General features: G+C 36.1%; 2 protein-coding genes across 4 annotated transcripts; one reads left to right on the top strand and one right to left on the bottom strand.

Moving 5' to 3' along the window:
* Window positions 1-923: 923 nt before the first annotated feature.
* Window positions 924-8,531, bottom strand: LOC111497765 (CSC1-like protein At4g02900). Of its 2 annotated transcripts, none has more exons than XM_023148698.1 (12): window positions 8,396-8,531; window positions 7,392-7,725; window positions 7,073-7,222; window positions 6,487-6,622; window positions 5,640-5,741; window positions 5,270-5,389; window positions 5,093-5,173; window positions 4,054-4,394; window positions 3,502-3,747; window positions 2,681-3,005; window positions 1,855-2,088; window positions 924-1,243 (listed from the first exon to the last, which is right to left on the bottom strand). In XM_023148698.1, exons 2-12 carry the CDS (start codon window positions 7,700-7,702, stop codon window positions 1,019-1,021), a joined length of 2,271 nt encoding a protein of 756 aa, XP_023004466.1. In that variant the 5' UTR covers window positions 7,703-7,725; window positions 8,396-8,531; the 3' UTR covers window positions 924-1,018. The 2 variants fall into 2 exon arrangements, with proteins under 2 accessions (XP_023004466.1, XP_023004467.1); XM_023148699.1 differs by having other exon boundaries at window positions 7,392-7,759.
* A 1,651-nt stretch (window positions 8,532-10,182) lies between these two features.
* On the top strand, window positions 10,183-22,425 carry LOC111497743 (protein HUA2-LIKE 2-like). 2 transcript variants are annotated; one of them, XR_002720661.1, is made up of 13 exons: window positions 10,183-10,620; window positions 11,284-11,360; window positions 14,980-17,094; window positions 17,722-18,157; window positions 19,414-19,522; window positions 19,631-19,743; window positions 19,860-20,047; window positions 20,149-20,608; window positions 20,697-21,192; window positions 21,324-21,503; window positions 21,664-21,716; window positions 21,797-21,943; window positions 21,991-22,425. XR_002720661.1 is itself a non-coding variant. In XM_023148661.1 (12 exons), the coding sequence occupies exons 1-11, from the start codon at window positions 10,498-10,500 to the stop codon at window positions 21,687-21,689; spliced, it is 4,323 nt and encodes a 1,440-aa protein (XP_023004429.1). In that variant the 5' UTR covers window positions 10,183-10,497; the 3' UTR covers window positions 21,690-21,716; window positions 21,797-22,425. The 2 variants fall into 2 exon arrangements, 1 of the variants encoding a protein (XP_023004429.1); XM_023148661.1 differs by having other exon boundaries at window positions 21,797-22,425.
* The last annotated feature ends 1,444 nt before the right edge of the window (window positions 22,426-23,869 follow it).

Genomic DNA, 23,869 nt, shown 5'->3' on the forward strand with positions numbered 1-23,869 from the left:
TAGCCAATGGCCTCTATGCATATAGAATCATATAAGTTCGACGTGATCAATCTTGTTTATAGAGGGATTCAAATCTCAAACAAGTGTTCTTGCCTTAAATATTTGATCAACAAAAATGATATGATCGTTTTTGCTTGTAAGTGATTCAAATCTCAAATAAGGTATTCTTGTCTTGACATATTCGACAAGATAATTTGAATCTTACTCTACCTGTAATGATTTCATATCATAAATGATATACTTCATTCACTATATATAATTTTAAATCTTCAAAAATCAACTTTAATTTCATTGATTTTAATAAAATTAAAGGTGCACTAGAGATGATCTCAAATGTGAGGCATTTTTGTTGGAACAATTTTTGAAAAGTTATGATTCAAATAAAAATTAATTAGTCCTTAAATATGCTTGCTTGAATTCATTAAACAAAAAACTGTATTCAAAAGAGTTTATGGATCCTGTTTATCAAGTTTTGTGCTTGATTGAAAGTAGATCTACTTGGTTCTTTAAATTTTCAAAATGTCCCAAAATATAATTAACATGGAAGCTTGAAATTAACTTTAATTGGTCCTATAAAAAAATAAATAAACATACGTATGCATATACAAACTTCAAACTCGATTAAAAAATGCATAGCATAGCATAAAGTCATAGATAGTATACGTTAACTGTTACATTTATCATTCTAATAGGTCAATTAGACCAAAAAATCATTTAGAAACCAATTTTAAACTTCAAAACTTTGAGGATCCAACATGCCATTTTGGAATTTTAAGGACTCTTATTGGTTAAAAAGAGTAATCTTGTCTCAAGAAAGACAATGCATCTTCCCTTAGGTTGAGATCTTATAAGCAACCGACACGTGTTAAGGTTCTATAGGATGAGTATGATTCCAGAATTTCTATTATTGACCCAACTCTGGCTACATCAAAGAGTGTAATAGCTCTAATGATATTTTCAGTTAAAATCATGTGTAAAGATGCTTCTTTTTCTAAGTTCATTGCTATAATATTTTAGCCTACGCATCTGACTCAGAGTTGTCTTCAGAAGGAAACTTACTACTCCTCCGAGAGGTTCTCTTTGTAGGAACCAGAGAGTTGCTTTCTTCATCATCATCAATGAATGTTATTTGTTCTAACGAGCTGTCCTTGAAAACTGGGTGCACATAAGCATCCTTTAAATAAGCTTTCAAGTCTAAATTTGGTTCTGTAGCCTTTTCCAGTGTGTCCTTCACCATTGCATCCTGCCAACAGTTTTCAATTTGGATTTCAAACTCTATCATGATGAACCATAAATAGTATGTTTATCTAATGACTTCTTTTCATTCACACGATTCGTTACTTCTTTCTTGCTGTCTAAGAAACGCTCTTAAAACTATGTAAATTGAGATTTTTGGTGTCTAGTTCCCATGATGCATTCACAATACTTTGTTTTCTATTCATTTTGGATTTCGCACTCTATCATGATGCATGATAAAAAGTATGTCTATCTAATGACTTCTTTTCATTCACACTATTCGTTTCTTCTTTCTTGCTGTCTAAGAATGATTCTTAAAACTACGTATACATTGTGGAAATGTAAATTGAGATTTTTGGTGTCTAGTTCCCATGACGTATTTTCATAATACTTTGTTTTCTTTTCATTTTGGAATGTCCACTACATGAGGAAAACGTAAAAGAAGAAAGAGTGGAAAATACAGAACAAGAAACGATATCGAAATCGCTGACTCTATGATAATAAATATGATCATCGTGCATTCGTATTGACCATGATGATATGAATATTGATCCAAATCGGAAACTTGATTGTTGCATGCTTTTTGACTTTCAAAAAAGAGAGAGATTGAGAAAAAACCTGTAAGGGAAACTTGACGAAGGCGGACTCAAAACGCCCCTGGCAGAATTTATGAACCCAGAGGGTCAAAATAGGTAGTGCAACAAGACATGCTGATGATTGTTCTGCCTCTCTCATGCTGAACAATCCCATCAGAAGAAGCTGGGCTATCATTAAGCCAATAATTACTCGACGATGTACATGGGGCCAGAACGCTGCACCACTCTCATACTTCTGGTTGTATACATTAATGATCTGAAGAATATAAGCACCATGAAACAATAGAAGTCATTGAGATATTATATTGAAATTTTTGTTCAAAATGTATTCAGAGTCCAAAGTAATCTGAGACAGCAGGCACAACAACTTTAGTTTCAAACTATAATGGCATATCAAAATGGCAATATAAACTTGTGCACAACAGTAGTTCTGAAAAGAGATTTTTTTTTTTTTTTTGTTCGAAATCCTAATACCATATAAGCTTCAATAAAATATTGCACCAAACTCACAAAAAATGAAAAACAATAGACAATAGTAGCGAGGGTGATTTGTTTATTAATTCCATTGGTCTGCAGAAGCCATAAGTATACTAAATTTCTTGTTGCGATAAACCAACATTATGTAACATGGATGGGATAAATTGAACACACTATTTCTTCATGCATATATAAAGCTCTTTAAAGTGAGTTTCCAAGAATTCTGAAGCAGCAACGAAGTTAAAAACCATAAGCGAAATCCGAAAAAACCTTAGTGAAACAAGTATTAATTGACTAGATATAAGTTCTAGTGTTGCTGCTAGTTAACATTTAAAAACGAGAATATGCTATGAAAAATTTAGCAAACTCACCTGATGACGATAAACCAAGTAGGAGAAAGCAAAGAATACAAGGATGAAAGGGAGAAGTATTGGTGTGACAACAGAATAAACCAACCCCAGCAAGATATAAAGCTGTATTCGAGGTTCTGATACGGGAAAGTCCAAGCAACCAGGATCCATTGCTTGATCCCTATCTTGGTCTGTCTTAACTAAAAATGCATTCTTCAGGTGGAACATGACCAGTGGAACCAATCTGAGAATCTCTGCAGCAATTCCAGCCCAACCATCAACCATTATGTAAGTAATGAAAAATGTAGCTTTCATTGGAATCGAGTCACCAACTGTTTTTGTGAACCTGAAAAAGCAGTATATTGATGCATCATGCTGGAGTATCCCCTCTTCAAAGTGCATCCTGTGAACTAGTTTAACGATGAACTTATTTGCCATTCTGGCTTCTTTCTAGATAATAATTTCATGCCTAAAATGTACATTCAGTTTATAACAAACAAAAAAGAGTATAATTTTCATGGCATCTATACTCTTCAATCTGGATAGATAAAGGCCATAAAACACAAAAATTATAGGGATCAAAACTTTGAGTTAAGCTCATCCTCAACTGTCTTGTTGAGCTAACTTTGGTTCATGTATAGTTTGTAGTAAAAATGTAGTCGTAATTATTTCAAGAATTTTAAAATGAAGGTAATATTTCTTTGATAAGCATGCTACACCATTATACTTGATTCTAGTTTTCTTATTGCAAAAATTCATTTTTGTAGTCTAAAGAATATTTTGTTCTATGAGAACTTCTGTGGAACATTAGCATAACTTTCTGAGATGAAAGCAGAACATACTCTGTTGAGGGCTCGTTAAGGAACTTTTGAAGCTGCTGAAATGCTGTTCCTGTTACAACGCTTCCAAAAAACACATTGACTAGAATGAACAGATGATACTTCTCAGCTGTTCTCCTATCTAACGCTGAGAGGGATGTAAAACCTTCTATTTGTGACATGGCCATGAGAATTCTTGGAAGAAGAATTAGGAAAATCTTTAAAGCAATTCCGGGAAGAAATCCTTGGATGACAGACTTTATAACCTTCCTGCAACAAATGTTTCCAGTGTTTGAAACTTTAACTGTTAGGCCATAACTGCCACCACAATAGCATATCTACCTGTTGCACGAAGTTTGAGAGAAGGTAATAAATTGTCATATAGTTTTTATATGCATGCTAAAGCCTATAGTTCATTGTAAACAACGGGGAACCTGCCTGGCCTGAGTTATTATAAATTGCAGTTGCATTTATTGACTCTGAGAAGCTCGAATACTGAATAGTATTAAGAATTAAGCACATTAAACGAGAAAAAATTGATGAGACTAGAAGGCAATAAAGGTAGAAAGAACTTACTTCTCAATTATAGGCTTCAAGAATGGAAAGACCTTCTCAATTCCCTCTATGTTCGCCAAAGATTGAACAAAAGCTATGGGTATCATAAAGCAAAAGGTGAGAAAAAATAAAGCAACGGCCATGATCAATTTTCGTAATGCAAGATTTACGTATGGAATAGCAAGATTATCCCAAAAGAGGTCACGTGGTTCAGGTGCCCATTCTGTCAACCAAATTGTAGGGTTACTGGACTGCTGTGTTTGAGCACATACAGCTGCTGCCCATCTTGTCTTAAATGACACAAATGCTGCTGGAATTAAGGCATCGGGGTCGCTTAAAACTTTCTCTCGCTCTTTATCTTCCTGCACCAAAAATAACACCTTAGACACCAATAATTTGGGATACAAAATGAAATTCGTATTAAAGGATGCAAAGAACGCAGCATCAATATTTGCTAAAAACTGGTACCACGTGCGAGAAGTTACTCAGTTAAAGACATATTATTGATTACGTGAGACCTCAATAATAAGCGCCTATGCAGTAAAAACAATGATTTACCAAGTAAATAAAGGAACAATGCAACAGCCTTCCGGGGGGGGGGGGGGGGGGGGGGGGGGGGGGGGGGGGGGGGGGGGGGGGGGGGGGGGGGGGGGGGGGGGGGGGGGGGGGGGGGGGGGGGGGGGGGGGGTGTTGGGGGTCTGTGGCTATTAAATAGATGGCAGTTCAAGATAGATAGGAGATTGGACGACTGTCAGTTTGCATATATGTTCCTTTTTTCCTATTATGTGATGTGGTATACCATCTTTACCATGACTGACCAAGGTTGATCGTTGCCAAAATATGTATCTTCGAAGAAAGGATAAAGTACAAATAAATAACCAAGTGCTCAATTAAGCTACAATCTGATTAAGGAAGCAAAGGTATTAACAAAAACATGGAGAATAATGGAAGTTTTGATGTGTTGCAAAAATAAGTTCTAACGAAACCAGATATCAGATGAGGAATTGAAAAAAAAGCTCGTTAAAATGTAATTGAAGTTGTACATGTTACTTTTACTCACTTCTTTACTTAACTTCTCGACCTCAGTAGAATAATACTCAATTGCATCCACCTTGGTTCCCCACAGTCCCCATAAACCTGTCTATAAATGCAGTTCACTTCTTCCAGGTTATTTGAAGTTTCGATGAGAAAATTCAGGAAGGAAAGAGACTTAAGTTTCCCATGTAAAGAAAGATACCTTTGTAGTGGGCCTTTGCGTAGAACTTCTCTCATACTTGTTCTCATAGTATACAAGCCAATTCTGTAAACCCTTCTTCTTTTCAACCAACTTTGCAAGGTAATTTGCATTATAAACAAGCTACAATAAAGAATAAATAAATAAATAAATAAAGTTGCAGTGACACTAGAAAGTTGGAGGAGAGACGATCCTATTTTCAGAATCCAGACATCACCATCCACGTGGCTGCATTAATATATATCAAATTAATGTGGAAACTAATATAACGATATACTTATTTCTACATCGATATTGCAACATTATAAACTTATTAGAACATAAATACTTTATTGGAAATTTACATACTATTTATCTGGAAAAAGTTTCATACCTGGTGTGTCAGATAGTGATCGGGGTGATTTACAAAAAAGAAATGTTCAATGTGCTTGCTGATTGATTCATCAGGATCAAGAGGAACATTCCTCAGAAGGACCTATAAAGAAACTTGGAACTAAGTTATCAGGGTTAAAAGTTATCAAATTACTAACTAAAAACAAAATGTCAATGCAAACATATTGAGATCACTTCAATTAGACATTTGAAACATAATCATTTTAGAATTGACAAGAAAGATACAGGAGTACTTGAGGAAAAACAATAAAATGTTGGTATTTAAAAATCTATTATATTCGCAATTTCACATTTCCACATGCCAATATAAAATTTCTCCTTTTCTTTTAAAACAAAAGAGTTCAGGACTGTTGCATACTCTACCCTTAAAGGGTTTGTAAATTCTGCTATGCTATTCGGTCAAATACTATTATTAGTTTAAATGGAATTGTCATATGAAGCCTATTAGACTTGCACTATAGATTCCTTTAAGAATTAATGGTCATAACAAACAGATGCCAATGCCTATGATTTGTAGATCCAACCAACAAACCCCGGAAGGTTTGATCCATTTCTTAAACGCATTGGTCTGATTTGAAATTGCTTGCAGCTTTTCCGAAATTAACTTCATCATACTTTAAGCTGAGTACGACAACAAATAAAATTATTTGCTCTTCATCAGGTTCCACCTAGATCCACCATAGGCAAATACATGATTGAGCTTCAATGCTTAATGAGTATAAACTCTAGAAAGTGTTGTGCAGATGTATTTTCTTCCCCTCCCTGAGGATATAATGTTGAGAAAAAGGTCATAACAAATATGTAGAAGCATACAAACTGAAACTCACTGTAAACTGATCTGGACGTCGTTTTTGAGCTGCTAAAAACCGTAGCCTCATGGAAGCTATAAGCTTGTACTCCTTGTATAAAACATAATACGTCCAAAATGAGAAGACGTAAAACATGACTATATGCGCCCAAAATCTGGAAGAGAGTGTTGTGTCAGAGTGAAAGCAAGAAGCTTAAATTGAGACATGCACAAATGACTTCATACAGTGATAATTAAAACTATACTTCAAAAAATGTGCACCTCAAAATATCAAGTTAGCAGCACAAAGATATTGCCAATAATGCAACAAAGAACTACTATAAACTAAAGGTAACTTTCAAGGAACTTCCTCTTTAGGACATGGAAAATAAAATTTACCAAGGGTTTTTAATTGAAACTAATGGGTAGGTCCACGGTAGTTCCATAAAAATATGGGGCAGTATTATCTGTAGAAGTCAAATAGAGATTTTGATCCTGCTTAAAGTTGCTTTAAAGAGTTCTAGAAACATTATTATGGGGATTGATAACTGTATTTGGGACTGTTCACAGGAATTCTTACAATATGGTTAATTGAGCAGATAGGACACAGATAAGAAGAGGAAAACCTTTTTGATGCTGCTGGAATGTTGGATATTGAGAGTTTGTCAATATCACTGTATGTCAAGCCTTTGGCATGCTCTAAGGTATCCCCAGTCCAATTGACAGGCACCAGAACAGCAAAAGAAAGAAAAGTTACAGGGACAAATATCTTCAAGCTGCATTATGTATGTTAAATGCATTATCCTTCCACACCATGAAATGTAATACGACATGCATTAGTACAAACTAGACCACATATAAGCTTCTCCTGTAATAATCTATAACTGCGTATCATAATATACTCAGAGTCTATAGACTTAATGCACAGACCAAAATTCAGCTCACCCAAGAAGGTAAATTCGAACAAACACAGCAGAATCAAGTCCCGCATGTTCAATGAGCTCAGGTTCTGGCATTTTCAATGCTGCAGGCATCCAATTTAGAAACCTAATATACATATTGAAGTCCAAGTTGACAAAATTGTGCACACGTCCCGAACGTCTTGGACTGCCCCTTATTCCCTTTAGATACCACTTGGGAAAGTACACTCGATCATTGATTGGTTGAAGCCGTAATAGTGCAAATGCTACAAGAAAGGCCAATGCAGAGAGAAGGTTGATTGTTGCAGAAACGCCTATGTCTTGAAGATTGGCCATTTATCCCTTTGATCGTTGATCTCCTGGTTGTTTTACAAGAAGTACATGACAAACAATCTGAGTGAAGACACTGATTTATGAAATTATTCATATTCATGACTGAGTGAAGAAAAAAAATTGTCTTGTAATTTACAGTTCCAAAACATCCTATCCTATCCGTTGTTTCTAACTCAGCAACCAGACTGAAGACTGCGCTATGCCCTAACCAAATTCAAGTAATTTCTGAGTTTAACATTCTCGTCTGCACGCCTTTTAATCTCAAATAATAAATGATACACGGGAAGAAAACATACACAAATATCATTTCCTGGTCGATATCACAAAAATGATTACAAAAAACATTGGTCGTTTAATCAACGAGCGCAAATGCAAAAACAGATCTAAAATCCCAATGTTCTTTCGGCAAGAAAAAAGAAATAACTCCTTTCTAAAGCTGCACCAACAAAATCGCTGGAGGAAAATCAGGATTGACAAAATAGCCTGAGATTCACGTCTGAATTTCAATACTATAAACTAACCATACAACAGTAATATCGGTCTTCTCATCCAACTTGCATACAATTATAAATCCACAAAAGAACAGTAAGAAATTCCTCAACATTATTCCAATCCTTCCGAACATTTTCTCAGGAAACAAACGAAAATCTTAGGCTAAAACGAATACGAAAACAGGGTAAAAGGCTGAAAACAAACCTTTCAGGGGTGTAGAGTGAATATTAATTGATATTCTGAAGGAGCTCGATCAACCGGGAAGAATGACGGATCAAAACAACGAAATTGGGGAATTGTTTTGGGACAAGATGAGCTCCAAATCGGAGAGGTTATAATGGCAGCTAGGAATCGGATCAGAGTCCACATGAAATCGTTAAGTTCGCGCTATTTATATCATAACCGTTATGGGTGTGACGAATGTTTTCATTCGCCTTTATGACCATTTTACCCTTGTCCCCATGTACGTTATGTTAAAATTTTTTCAATTATTATTTTTCTTTTTCTTACATACTATTTTAATTCCTAGAGTTCATATCAAGACGTTAAAATTTGACTTTTGAGTTGACCTTCCACAATGAGTTGAATTATATTTACAATTGACTTTAAATTTCTTATTTTTAGGTTGGAATAACCAAATTTAGTGGTTCAATTTGATAAAAATAAATAATTATTTTGTTGATATAAAATATTTGAATATGAATAAAGTTCAACTAATTAATGAGGCATTTCTGTTATGCAATCTCCGTTAATAGTGTAATTCTCCCCGTTGGTTATATGGGTAGGTTATCCCTCCTGCTACGTTCTCTTGGAAACGAGACAGTGAGCTCGCTACACATTCATAAAAAAATCTACGTATGTGATGTGGTTATTGATCGACACTCCAAGACCCACCAGTCTCGACCCTCTATTCATCCAACAATAGGTGTAATATTTATTTAGAATATTAATTACAAATTATAAAAATTAGTTTTTTTTTTCTTATACAAAATTAAAATTTGTAATAAAAAAAAAAAACTTTTTAAAACAAAACGTAGTTAAGAAAAAAAATGTTTTTTAATAGGGCAATTAATTAATAATAATTATTTTTGGACTCCAAGGGCAATACTGGAAATAATCAAAATTTAACGTATAATTAAGATAATAATTTTTTGTTATTACTATAAAAATATAATAAATTCGTTTATGTTATATTTATGAGGATCATTTTCTTCTTTAAAAAAAAAATTATAAATCTCCTAAATTTGGAAAAATTACTTTTCTGGTCTCCAAATTTTGAGAATAAATTTTATTTAGATTTTATATATCAAAATATTACCTTTTTTTAGTTTAATTTTCATTTAATACCAAATAACTTCAAAAACTTATTAAATAGGCTATAAAAATTTAATTTTTTTTTTTATATGAAACATATTTTTTAAAATTTAATTATTTGTCGTGCTAAAATATATAATTAAATATTTTTTGTGTTGTTCTTGTTTTAAAATGAAATTATAGTCGTGTTTGTTAAATTAAAAAAATATGTAATATGTTATATTATAAACTATATCATAGTGTAAAATAATAGCTGTAACAAATTTATAAAATAAAATATGTTATAAATTAATTAATAATGGCTTATTCTCACTTTAATATGCATCAAGCTTTATAACCTATAAATATATTATCAATTATTTAAATTTAAATTTAATTTATAAATGTGTGAGGATATAAATACATTTATATATCTTCGTCTCGTTGATCGGTTGAATCAATTTGATAGCCGACTGGACCGTTCGTGGACCGGCCCACCAAAACCTGGGAAGTATGGGCCGGAGCCGAATGATTGGTTTGGTGGGTCATGTGTTATTTACATAGTATCAAAAAGTAAGAAAAGCGCATATTAGAATTCACCGTGAAACTAGTTTCTTATTGTACGCGCGGCGTATTTTAGTGTTCTCCATATCTCCCTGTGTGAAAACGCTCCTTCCACAAAAAAGAAGAGAGAAAAATAAAAAAAACTCTGCAGTCTGTGTTTTTTTCTTGGCTTTCTGTCTCTCTTGCTGTGGAATTTTAGGGTTTTTTTTTTTTTTTTTTTTTTCCTTTCGTTCTCCAACTTTTTTTCTCACTTCGTGTTTCCGTCACTGGAATCTTCTTTATCCGACTGGTTTTGGTTTCCAATGTCTGTTAATTACTTGAAGTTCTTTTGTCGGTGTAACAACTTCCAATTCGTCGGGCGATTTCTGCTAATTGGTGGCTTTGTGCTTCCAATTGAGTTGAAATAGTGGGGTTTCTTTGTTCAATCGAAGCCCTTTCTGGGTGTGGCTATGGCGCCGAGTCGAAGAAAGGGCGCCGGCAAAGCTGCTGTGGCTGCCGCCTTGCGCCGGCAATGGAAAGTTGGGGATCTTGTGCTGGCGAAAGTGAAAGGATTCCCTGCTTGGCCTGCTACGGTATGGTTGAGTTTGTTGAACTTTGTTTTTGTTTTTGGATGGGGCAGTGGTTTCTTTTGTGCTTTAGTAACGGTTTGGGATTGCATGTTTTAGGGGTATTTGCCTTTTGAGAGGATTATTGGTCTGGCACAGCGTTGGAGATAGCTTAGCTAGATTTTGGTTGTTCTGATTGAGAAAATATTTTAACTTTATGGATATTTGATATAGGTTTTCATAGATAAATTCAGAAGCTTTGGAAATTCTAGTTCAAAGTTTTAGGGAAAACGACGGTACTGTGGGCTATGAAGATTTGGACGGGTTAACGATTGTGAAACCGAATAACATGTACACAATCTGGAAATTTGGGTTTTTTTTTTCTTTTTTGACTATTAATCTTTTTGCGGGCTGGAAAATGGTGGATGTACTAATTATTGTTGCGATTTAGAATTGACCCACAAGGCAACAAACATGAAGAAGATGTTGCAAGTGGAACAATTATATGATTCCGTACTGTGAATTCACTACTAGAACAGGCACTTTCGTGTTGCTAATTTCAGTGTTGACTCTTTGTTGTCAATATTTATGGATCAAATGTCAACTAATCTCTCTGAGATAGAAAAGATAGTGGATTTTGTGTTTTCATGTACAATTTAAATGCACTCAGCAAGCTCATTTTGATGACAGGTGAGCAAGCCAGAGAAATGGGGTTACTCAGCTGATTGGAAGAAAGTTCTCGTCTATTTCTTTGGAACCCAGCAAATGTGAGTTCATTTTCGATACTTCTGACCCAAATTTCTTTGGAGTGTTATTTTGATTATAGAACAAATCTTTATAACTCTGCTATCATTTGAAATTAAATATTTCTGGGAAGTTGCTGAATCACCGTGTTTGTTTGTTGGCCTCACCATATATGCTTTTCGTGTTTCTTGCTATTCATACTTGCTTGCAAGTTTCTAATAAGTGACCCTTTTCATTTATTCACGATCAAATAATCTACGTTCACCTTTCACTTTCTCGTGATGGAGTTCATACATATTACTGATACAAGCAATCGTAAGGTTGCAACTTATATTAATGGTTTTTTACAAGGTTTGGATCAATTGACTAATGTGTCAGGAGATTGAAGTTAACAAAACAAGCATAGGTTATTAAGGATAAGAGAACGAAAAATTACCTCAAGGGGGAATCGGAGTTGTTAGTAGGAGGAGATGAGTTTGATGTAGAAGTTAGGAGTGTAGTGGGCTTAAATAAGGAGATTGTAATTTGTAGCAAGTTTTTCGTAGGAAGTTTAGTTTGATGAGTGTTTTGAGCTCGATCTTCTCACTGGTTACAGATGATGGACATGCTGTTTTGGGGAGTATAAACTTGGGGTGAGTGATTTCATTCCTTTTCTCCTTTATGTCTTCCTAAGCCATTCATTGACTGTTTTGATAGGCAGCCTATTGGCAGTAGGGTGATATAGGTTTCACCTATACTCCTTTCACTTTAAAAGAGGCTACGGGAGGTACTTTGTTTTAAAGATTACAGTGCCTTTGCATTCTTGACATTCTTCTAGGATAATGGAATATTATTAAGTTGGATTTGCTCAGGGTGTTTGTAGTGGCCCTTCTCTTTCTCTCTTTCTATTGTATGTTGCTCCAATTTAGTTATATTCTTAAGGGAGGATATTTATGGAGCTATACTTTTCATTGAATCAAAATATTAAGAAGTTTCCGACTATTTGTTATGCATATCCTTTATGATGGTATGGGTATTTCACGCTAGGCACTATAAAACTTGATATTATGATACTAACAAGTACCATAGTCTTTTGAAGTGGAGAGCCCCTTGGGATCACTTACAAGGTAGATTAGGGGGTAATGGCTTCAAAATAAGTGAAGGCCTCCTGAACTTTGAAGTTGTTCACAAGAACTAGGTGTTTAGACAACCTTTCATTGGATGCTTGGCGAGACTTCAGTTGAACCTAATCATTGAGTTAGGCTTCTAACTTATAATTGAAAGGATAGGTTTCTAAAGAAGGCTACTACATGTTTTAATTGCATGGACTCTAAAGTTTCCTTCTTTTAAATGAAAAAATGGCATCTACAATCTCCAAAAAAAAAAAAAAAAAAAAACTTTCGAAGGATTCTCTGGACAAAATATCAATCTCCAAAAAAAAGAGATCAAGGGCATCAATATTAGCTCAAAGATTATTGAAGAATTTCCTAGCATATATGTTTTTAAAAAGGGAGAATGGCCGAATATGTACCAAGGACTACCTCTAAAAGGAAACCACAAATCCTTTTCCTTTTGGAAGATTATTATTGAAAAAATAGGAAGAAAATTGTCAACATGGTCATCATGTTATACTTCAAATGGTGGAAGACTCACCCTAATACAAGCCACATTATCCAACATCCCCACTTACTACATGTCTCTATTTGAAAAGCCACAAAAAGTAGCCACGAATATAGAAAAATTATTCAGAAACTACTTGTGGAAAGATGACTCACACCTTGTTTGATGGAATATTATAAACCTCCCAACAGAAAAGGGAGACCTCGGTCTTCTCGGTAAGGAAGAACAACAAATCTCTCCTCGCCAAGTGGATATGGAGATATCATCATGAAGAAAAGATCCTGTGGAGAAATCTTATAAAGCCTCAATATACTTCTACATCAAATCACCTCTCATTCTACAAAAGGGTCTTAGAAGTAAATAAAGAAACATCAAAACCTCATGACCAACCGAACTTGCCATAAGGTGGGTGATGGAGAAAGCACTTATTTTGGACCGACCCATGGGTTGAAACACCACGCTAGTCATGAGGTATCCACTTCTTTACAGGCTCTCTCATAGCAAAAAAGCCATGATCAAAGAAATGTAGAATGTTGTCAACAAATTTTGGGACTTGAAGCTTGGTAGGAATTTAAAGGATAATGAAGCAACATAATGGACCGAATTAAGCCTTGACCTTGCCCCTATGGTATTGTCAAACAAAGCAGACTCACTGATTTGGCTCCCTAGTGCTAATGGGGTCTTTTTTTACCAAATTCTTGATGATGGACATGGGGGTTAAAGTAGAAGCAATAAATTGCACCCTAGCAAAGACAGTATGGAAAGGACATCAGCCTAAAAAGGTGAAGTTCTTCCTTTAGGAAATAGCGCATAAAGCCATTAGCACAAGTGAAAATCTTCAAAAAAAAAAAAAAAAAAAAAAAAAAAAAAAAAAAAAAAAAAAAAAAAAAAAAAAAAAAAGAATTCCTTACATCACTCTTTCTCTAAATTGGTGTCCATTATGCAAGAAAGAAAACGAATCACAAAGCCACTTGTTTATGCAATGCACATGTGCTCAGACAACGATTCTCTATATATTCGGATGACATCTTACATTTCCTAGGGAGGTAAAGGATCTTTTGGATATGGCCTTAACATACCACCCTTTCTAGAATGCAAAAGCCCTACTATGGAAAAACCTCATCATGGCTTTCTTTTGGAATCTGTAGAAAGAAAGATATCAGAGAAGATTTGCAAAAAAGACACAGACCTACACAAAACTATTCGACAAGGTTGTTTTCCAAGCTATATCTTGGTGTAGATTGTCTAATATTTTTACTTTCTATAGTTATACCTCTATCATTGAAAATTGGGAAGATCTTTTGTAAATACCAGGGATAATACATGTCTTTTTAAATTTCAATCAGGAATGAAATGGTTTCTTATAAAAAGAATTATTGGCTGTTGGACTATTCTCTTAGTTAACTGGAAGGTGGTGTCTACATTATTGGGTTTGGGAGGTTTAGGGGTTGGTAAACTTCTGGGAGAGGAGTGTGGTGCCAATTCCTAAAAGGGCATGGGGATCGATAGTAATTGTAGAATTTTTAGAGGGGTAAAGAGATCATGTGATGGCATTTGAGAGACTGAGGTGGCGATGCCGACTAGGCTATTATGATCTTGGTTTAATTTTGTTCGATCGAAGCTCCTTTCGGTAGGTTGTTTGTGGGACTCCTTTTTGTTGAGTTTGTTTTTTTTATGCTCTTGTACATTCTTTCATTTTTTTTTTAGTGAAAGCTTGGCTTTTTGCCAAAAGTTCTTAAAAAGGCGTGATTGTATTATCGGGAATCACAAGCTCTTCGGCGCATGAACATTCGCAGTAACATTTAAACTGGGGCAATGAAACTGTATTTGATTCTATAAAGATTTATGGGTTCAGAACCAACCACCCTTAGATTTCCAAAATCTCTGTAGCCTAACGGACTTACGGTAGAAAGTGTTCTTCTACTTAGAATTACAGTATCAATATTTATTGGATTTTTTTTTGTGCCCTTTTCCCGGTTGCTCTTACAAGTTGGACATGGGTAACCTGGAAACTTATGTTATTCTCATCAATATTTTTTGCAGAGCTTTTTGTAACCCTGCTGATGTTGAAGAATTTACTGAAGAGAAGAAGCAATCTCTTTTGGTTAAACGTCAAGGAAAGGGAGCGGATTTTGTTCGTGCTGTACAGGAAATCATTGAATGTCATGAGAAGTTAAAAGAATGTGATAACAATGATGAGATTATCTCATCTGATGATGTAGCTCGAGTAAATGGGGGTAGTGTTGTAGATTCATCTGCCAATGTTGAATCAAAAGATGAAACAGAAGCTCCTGTAGCAAATAGTAACAATCTGCAGTCAAATAATTCACTTTCTTCTAGAGACACAAGTGATCCGGCTCTACCTATAAAATTTGTATTGGATAGTGCACAAGGTAGTTCTTTGCTTGATAAAGAGGCCTTGCGGGATGAAGCTACTGATGCTGCTCTTTCCGAGCAACCCTTTCCTGCTAGTACCTCTTCAAGGAAAAGGTCTGGAGGATCAAAATTAAAAAGCTCTATCACAAAGAGAAATGTATCTGTTCAGAGATCTAGAAGCTCATCTAGGGTGGAGTCGCTCAGGTTACAGCACCTGGAAATCCCATCTAATAATGGGAACATAGTGGCCAATAACATTCCTGAAGAGTTACAGAGACGAAATAAGCGAAACAGAAAATCACCTGGTGAATCTGACTGCGATGATGCAACTTCAGAAGCTTTGATTTCAAATGTTAGCATTGAAGATAATGTTTCTGAAATTGTTACAGCTGACTCTGATACCTATAGCCTGAATGAATGCAGCACTATTGATTCTGGGTGTAAATTTGAGAACTCTGAGACTGCTGTGGAGTGTTTGGAGAGAGATATTGAGTTTGGCAAAGGACTTGATCTCCATATAAAGGCTGTAGTCATCAAGAAGAAAAGGAAGCCAATCAGAAAACGAGTGATCAATGATGCATCTGAAGATAATGGTGATGCTCAAGACAAGGAGGAGATTTTGGAGGCTGTGGTGGATCACTCTAATCAATGTTCACAAAATGATTGTGAAAAGGGGGCAGAAAGATGTTCCAAAGAAGATGGGGATGAACATCTTCCTTTAGTGAAACGAGCGAGAGTTCGGATGAGCAAATTATCATCTTCAGAAGAATGTAAAAGACATTCAGATACAGAAGAACAGAACCAAAAGGAAGTAATAGCTATCAATCTTGCTGGGAAAGTCACCAATTATTCAAATTCTTCCAATGGTAGTATTTATAGAGGCTTGGATGCAGTAAATGATGTTCCGAATTGCACGTCACCTTCTAAGGTTTGCACTCAAGTCTCTGCAAATTGGTCTCAGCTTTGCAATATTAAGAAAGACCAATCATTTTGTTCATCAGTTGATGGTGAATCTGTTTTACCACCATCAAAACGCCTCCATCGTGCTTTGGAGGCCATGTCAGCTAATGTGGCCGAAGAAGATAAGGCTGCTGCTGAAGCCACTGTATCCATGCGAACTTCTATGAATGGTTGCATCACAACTTCTACATGTAGTTCCTCTCATTTCCGGACGGAAATCAAAGAAGGCAATTGCTTAGGGCTGCATAGTAGAAAATTCCATGATGACCCCTCTGAAGTGGATGATCAAGGATTTTCTACCAGTGCGAATGACATGATCACTGAGGCAAATGACAAAACACCTGTAAAAGTAGACTGTAGTCATCAAGCAGATCAAAATTTACCAAATCAACAGGATTCCAAGGATTACATCCTACTGGAAGGTGGGGTAAAACATATTGAAGATGCAGATCATTGTGATTCACGTGTAGGCTGTCATTCAGATAGAACGGAAGTTCAAATTAATAGTGTGAAAAAGGAGTCTCCTTCCAGAGAACCGGCAGATGCCAGATCTAATTGTTGTGAAGTGGAGAAGTTGCTTCCTCTGGATGACGAAGGAAACACTGATGTTGCTGCTCCACATCTTGTTAGATCTGAAAATCCTGATGAGCATTTGGAATCTTCATTGAACGGTAGGATGGGCTGTGGACTTGTTACTGGTCCCAATGATATTGCTCATCTTTCACATCAGAATGGATCTGATGAAGTGAAGTGTGGTTTAGATGGTACCATGGTAGCTAAGTCCCCGAAGCTTGCACCTGCTGATAATTGTGAAGAGAACATGTAAGCATAATTATGTGTTTATACTGCCTTGCTTCACAGAAATTTTAATATAATTAAACTTGAAATTCTCATACTTTTCTCTTTAACCCATGGATTGTTTAAACTTTTCGTTCTTCTTCCCCATCACTGTCTCTGCTTCAGAGATTAAAAGTCATTTTAAGCTTCTCCCTTGCCCATTCCTGATGGTAGTTTTCTTCATTATACATCAATCATTTGTGGGGAATACATTGAACAGATATAAGATGGAGAGGATGACAATTTCTTGATATATAAATGCTAATAAAATAAAGTAGAAATGATGCTGAATATTTGTGTATTGACAGGTTTTTCACCATTCATCTTTTATGTTTATGTGAAAATGATCCAAAGAGTGAATTTTATATTTTCTTGTCAATTGGCACATAAAATTCCAGTTATAGATTGAAAAATTCTTCACAATCTCTTTCTTTGGGCCTATAGTTAAACTGCATCCCGTTGTTCACTGTAGCCTTTATATTTAAACTCATTAAATATATAACAAGAGTCTTTTAGGGACCATGTTTGGTTAACAACTCAGTTTTTCATACTTTAAATTGGACGATTCTTCTGTGCGGTCTTTTCTAAATACTTGTTTTATTCTTGTCTTAGGCTTGATGTGAAAGAGGTTAACGGTCGAGATTTGGTTAACAACCAAACATCTCTCTTTTCTAGTGATCATGTTGTTGCAAAGGATGCATCAGAAGAAAGGTCCAGTTCGTCTGTTGTAGGCACAGGCTGTTCTCTTGCAATGGATTCTGTTGATCCTATCGCTATTTCAGTTAGGCATCATCTTCTAGTAAATAGTAGCAGTTGTAGTCCTCACATTAGGTTAACTCACAAGAAAAGTTTGGGTGCCCTTTTGGAGGAAGTTAAATTTGAATCTGCAGTGACTCTAAAGTTAAAGCCTGTGGGCAAGAATGTTGAAGCGCATGCTGCTCTTTCATCCTTCGAATCCATGCTTGGGAACTTGACTAGGACTAAAGATAGCATTGGTCGAGCGACACGTGTAGCTATTGAATGTGCGAAGTTTGGTGTTGGCCCCAAGGTATTATAATTTATTTCTGGATTCTTGTTGCTTCACTCGCTAGTTGTATGCCTTTTCATTCCTAATTGTAATTTGCAAGCGAGAAAATTTATCTAACCATTTCGCATCTCCCTTTTTCGAGAGGAGAGACTGAATTTCGAGGGACACTGGCACAACTGGAATTGTTGTCAGAACATGTTTTAATTGAGCTTTTTTTATTAAAAAAAATTGGATTACAAGTGATTTACCATTCTCCATGATGTATATTTTTCAAGAATGAAATTAAGTTGAGTGTTCTCAAGTCTTTCTAATTAGAACTGAACTTACTTCTTGAGCATCATTATCACCTCATGCTACACAATTACATTTTATTTGGTGAAATCTATTTTTTTTTTATAGTTTTGTTTACATCAGGCTTTTTTCTCCCTCTTTAGCTCATGTGTGCAGCTTAGTTCCTTGATTTATGTACTACTTTTGACTAAATAACTGTCTTTCTATTTAAGATTTCTTATCTTTTCTTCCTTGTTCCTACAAAAGTGTCCTGTACTGAATGCTAAGTGTATTGTATGTCCAGTGTGTCCGAGATTGACACATGTCCAACACCAATGCTTTGCTCAAAACAGTGTCTGCTACATGGATTTCAATTTAAATAAGTGCTGAGATATGAAGATGAAAACTGCCTTTCGCACTGTAACAAGTAATCATATGATGATACAACATTACGTACCCTTAGCCTGGTTTCGATTATAGGTTCTATCATGGTTCTCTTGCAGGTTCTCTAGCCTCTGCATCTTTATAATTGGATTTGAACGTTACTAGTGTATCTCTGCCCACTGTGCTGTGTTCTTGAAAGAAACAAATCCTTCTTTTTACGAATAATGACTATTTTAGTCTTGGAGGATAACTTCTCCATACTGTAATGAAAAAGCTTTCATGATATCAGAAAACGGACACCGTCAAAAATCTATTACATGACGTGATAACTGGTCATAGTTACCATCTTACAATCCAATCTTACTAGACATGCTGAAAAAGTAAGAATAAGAGCATATTACTTGTTAAAAGATTATGACTTTGTTTTTCTTTCTGCCACCATAATTTTCTAGAAATGTTACGAAAAACGACTGCATCTTCTGATCCCTGATCAGTGAGTAAATTGAACTATGTTGGAAATTTCAGATGCTGCGTTATTGGGCATTATTGAATAATTTCTTTTCTCAACTTCTAGTTATTATTTGAGGTTTTTTTTCATTATTTTGAATCGAAATTCTCTCTAGGTGGTTGAAGTACTCACTCGGACTCTGGACATGGAATCAAGCTTACATAAAAAGTTGGACCTGTTCTTTCTTATCGATTCAATCACGCAAAGCTCTCAAAATCTAAAAGGCAATTCATTTGATGACCTTAATTCTCTTCTGGCAGTATTATAATGTTATGTTTTAATGAAGATTTTTTCTTCTAAACTTTATATGAAGATGTTCGTGAATGCTACAGGCAATGTTGCAGATATTTATCCACCGGCCATCCAGTTTGTGCTCTCACGGCTCCTGTCTGCTGTTGCTCCTCCTGGAATCGGTGCACAGGAAAATCGTAAACAGTGCATTAAGGTTTCAATAATTCTAAGTACTTGGAATGATATTTCGTTCCATCTCTTCTTTCAATATCGATATTTTGGTGAGTATATCGATATTTTGGCTTACTCACCGTTCATTGTCTGCCACAGGTTTTAAGACTTTGGTCACAGAGAGGGGTCCTTCCAGAATCAATAATTCGTCATCATATCCGGGAACTGGAGTCGCTCAGTAGCTCATCCTCCAGTGGTGCCTACTCTCGGCGTTCATCTAGAACAGAGAGGTCATTGGATGATCCTCTCAGGGAAATGGAGGGCATGCTTGTTGATGAATATGGAAGGTTTGAATATATTGGTTTTTTTACCTATAAGAAAATAGTCTTTTCATTAAATAACCTGTAACTTATAGAATGGGTTCATTGATAATTTTTACCAATTGTAGCAATTCAAGCTTTCAAATTCCTGGTTTCTGCATGCCTCGAATGCTCGAGGACGAAGATGAGGGAAGTGATTCTGATGGAGGAAGTTTTGAGGCTGTTACTCCTGAGCATACACCTCAAGCTTGTGAAGAACTTGAGACTGTTCCTGTAACGGAGAAGCGTAGGCATATTCTGGAAGATGTTGATGGTGAGCTTGAAATGGAAGATGTTGCTCCCCCTTGTGAAGTTGAAATGAGTTCCTCTAATTCCGTAGTTGTAAATGTCGTTGAGGCTGTGCATGAAAAGTTCGAGCAGCATTTTCCTCTACCTATAGCTCCTCCGCTACCTCAGGATGTGCCGCGGTCATGCCCACCACTTCCATCATCCCCTCCTCCCCAGCCTCCGCCTTTGCCTCCTCAATTCTCCAGGAGTGATTCATGTGCCAGCGATTTTGAGTTGGAGCGCTCCTATATGGAGACAAATGTTAGCACCTGTTCTTTTGCTTCATTTATTCTTCTTTTCATTTAACGTAAAATTTTCTATTTCTTTCCCTATGGTTTGTATCATGCAGAATGTTCGAGGTAATTCGATGCAACCTGTGGTTCAATCATCAAATGCATCTGGGACGACTCCAAGAAAAAGTGATGCGGTACATTATCCTGCTTCATCAAATGCATTTGGGATTACTCAAAGAACAAGTGATGCGGTTCACTACCCCGCATCAGAGCGCAGAGATCTTCAGATGAAGATGCCTGAATCTACTCCTCGATCCTTCAGCAATATCCCTGCTAGAGTATTGAATAATGGCCAGCGTGATGATTCTACTGTATTGCCGAACAAGGCTTACCCCTTAAGACCACCCCATCCTCCACCACAAGATCAGTTTACTTATGTCCATGGAGACCACCGCATGAAGCCTCGATGGGAGGACGCACCCACTTCTTATTCAAGTAGATTTCGCTATGCTGAAGATACGGATGGCGAAAGCTTCTACAATGACCATGAAAGAATGAGACATTACTCCTATGAGCCACATGAGAGCTGGAGGATTCCGCGACCTTTCTACGGTAAAGTTTGTAGCATATTTGACGGACCAATACGAGAGATATGTAAAATTTGTAGCCATGGTATCCATGTATCTTTTTTAATTTTGGTGCAACATTTTAATGTTGACTCCCTCTGTCTTTTTTTATTATAGGTTCTCGCTATCACGATAGAGCAAGAACATCCTACGGTCCTGCTTCTTGCGGTGGAACTCCATGTGAACCGACAAGAGTACATAGCCAGCGCTGGAGATTTCCCTCTCGAGATATAAACAGTAGAAACTCTATGCCTTATAGACAACCTTATGAAGGTCCCGTGCGTGTTTCAAATAGAGGTGACTGACTAATTTTATAGCCGTTCTTTTCATCTATACATAAATCAAATCATATCATATAATTTTGATGCCATTTGACATGAATGATATCACTGCTGAAGCATAAAAAACCATTAAGATGAATGTACTCTTTGTTCATTTGTTCTTTTTTGTATTTCAGGACCTAGCTTTTGGCGACCAAGATGAAGAAACATAATCTAATTACTAGAAATGGTAACTAATTGTCACAAAGTTTATTATTATTATTATTTTTTAAGCTTTAAGCTAACTGCATAAACCATTGGGTGTTGCAGGTAGAAACGATTTTTTAGCTTACTCCTTAAGATGTCGACACGGTTCTTCAAGGGTGCATGTGAGATCGGAATCCACGTGTGCTGCTGATGGGTGTACATAGGTAATATATCATCCTGTAGAGATGGTTGAGAACTGTAATTATGTAGGCTGTTTATGCAGTTTTTCCGGATGGTTGAGAACTGTAATTATGTAGGCTGTTTATGCAGTTTTTCCGATTTTTCTTTTAATTTAGAACGCAACGCACGCTCGAGTCCCCAATTTTTTTAGCATAACTTATCACTTGGAAAGGCCTTCACTGGGTAGTTTGCCAATATACAAGGGCAGTTGTCTGTCTCCTCAACTCCATGCCTTAGTTATGGAAGAACTCGTGGATATTTTCCCTCTCGAGCAAAGTAATGGTCAGCTCATCCATTAAGAACGAACTCGTAACGGTGCTTCTCGACATCCCTGTTTTTTCCTCCTCTTCTCCTTGTCCATTTGAAATCTTCTTAACTCACAACATAATGTAAGGTACTTATATTATTAGCAGCTACATCTTGTTCAACATTAAAATTACACGGTGGCTCTCCATCGCAACTTTTGTATATTCATTTATATATATAGATCTTCCTCTTCATGCCTGCAAGCACCCGAGAGCGTCCGAGTGGTCGTTATGATCTAATAATAGCTATTTTTACGTTGAAGATGGATAAAATTATTTCCCTAGAAGTTTGAATAAAGAACCTGCTGGTATTGTTTAAGACTAAAGTTGATTTCAAAAGGGAATCTTAAGAGAGAATTCTCTTTGTTCTTGTTTGTTCGTGGGGTTTGAGGTTAAGTTTCTGCTGTGTGAAATGTGGGTTTTGATGAGCTTTTAACCTTTTTACTGCTGCCCTGTAATTGTTTTGCTGGATTGGTGACAACATTTTACTACCTAATGATATTATTAGCCTTTTGTTCTGTTTCGTTTGAGAAATGAGCATGTTTGCTCTTTATTACTTGTATTAGTTTCCATATATCTTTGAAGTTCTTATCAAGCTTCAAAAACGAAGAAAAGTAGTCCCAAAAGTTTGTTTTTTTTTAGGGAAGAAGAATTAGATAATTGAGGCGGGTTTGGGAATTCGGATATCAAGTCCTCTTACAGGGTGAGGTAGTCAAAACGAACCGTATCTGCAAAAAAGACACTAGCAAATTTGGCTTTTAAGTACTTTGATATCACACCATATGTATAAGACCGACACAAATGTAAGGCAAAGAGAATCGTCGCATGATGTATTAGAAATCGGACTAAGTTGGACCAAACATGAGGTTCAAGGTTTAGTTTGGATTTGGTAAGTCTTTCGGGTGCATATGTTCCAATATGCAAGATAGAACTATTTATCCACTATGTTGTGAAGTATAATAGTCAAATAAGAATTGAATTGCTATATTTTAGCCAACTCAACTCGACCATAAATTAGTGGATCGTACATGACTCGGTTAACTCTAAACTCTATAATACAAAACAGAAAAAAAAGACGATAAAATTAGGGAATAGCTGAGAATGAGAAAGGGATGATGAGACAATTGAAAGATTGATTGAAAAGGATTCAGTCTCTTATCTTTTTGAGTAAAACCTCCAAGCCACTCCATTTAATTGCTACCATAATTACGCAGTGTGAGTGCCCACTGGGTCGCCCACAAAGTCAGGTCTCCGGACCATGCGCGCTGCGTCATGTGGTGTTTCACTCAATCCTCCTGCCGCAATGCTACCACGCCGCACGCCACACGCCACACGCCACGCCCATATAATAAATTAATGCTACCCTTCAAGCATATCCTACTTCTTATCTAAGATTCTCCCTTTTTGCCTTTAAAACTACAAAGATTTTGGATCTTCATCATATCCTACCCTTCAACTTTTTGTAAACATTTTTGCACTCAGCTTTGTTGATGTGACCGTCTAAATCACACTACTAGTATGTATTGTCTATTTTAGTTCGTTACGTATTGCTGTCAGTTTCATCATTTTAAAAATGCGCATGTTAAGGAGAGGTTTTTACACTTTTATAAAAAATGTTTCGTTCTTCTCTCCAATCGATGTGAAATCTTAT

This window comes from Cucurbita maxima, unplaced genomic scaffold (genome assembly GCF_002738345.1).
Source record: "Cucurbita maxima cultivar Rimu unplaced genomic scaffold, Cmax_1.0 Cma_Scf00024, whole genome shotgun sequence".
Lineage (NCBI taxonomy): Eukaryota > Viridiplantae > Streptophyta > Magnoliopsida > Cucurbitales > Cucurbitaceae > Cucurbita > Cucurbita maxima.

Coding starts and splice junctions, on each gene's coding strand:
- LOC111497765 (XM_023148698.1), bottom strand. CDS start 7,702: ATGGCCAATCTTCAAGACATAGGCGTTTCTGCAACAATCAACCTTCTC. Junction 5,742..6,486: donor GACGTCCAGATCAGTTTACA/GTGAGTTTCAGT, acceptor GTTTCTTTATAG/GTCCTTCTGAGGAATGTTCC. Junction 5,390..5,639: donor ATCACTATCTGACACACCAG/GTATGAAACTTT, acceptor TCTTTATTGTAG/CTTGTTTATAATGCAAATTA.
- LOC111497743 (XM_023148661.1), top strand. CDS start 10,498: ATGGCGCCGAGTCGAAGAAAGGGCGCCGGCAAAGCTGCTGTGGCTGCC. Junction 10,621..11,283: donor TCCCTGCTTGGCCTGCTACG/GTATGGTTGAGT, acceptor TTTTGATGACAG/GTGAGCAAGCCAGAGAAATG. Junction 21,193..21,323: donor GATTCCGCGACCTTTCTACG/GTAAAGTTTGTA, acceptor TTTTTATTATAG/GTTCTCGCTATCACGATAGA.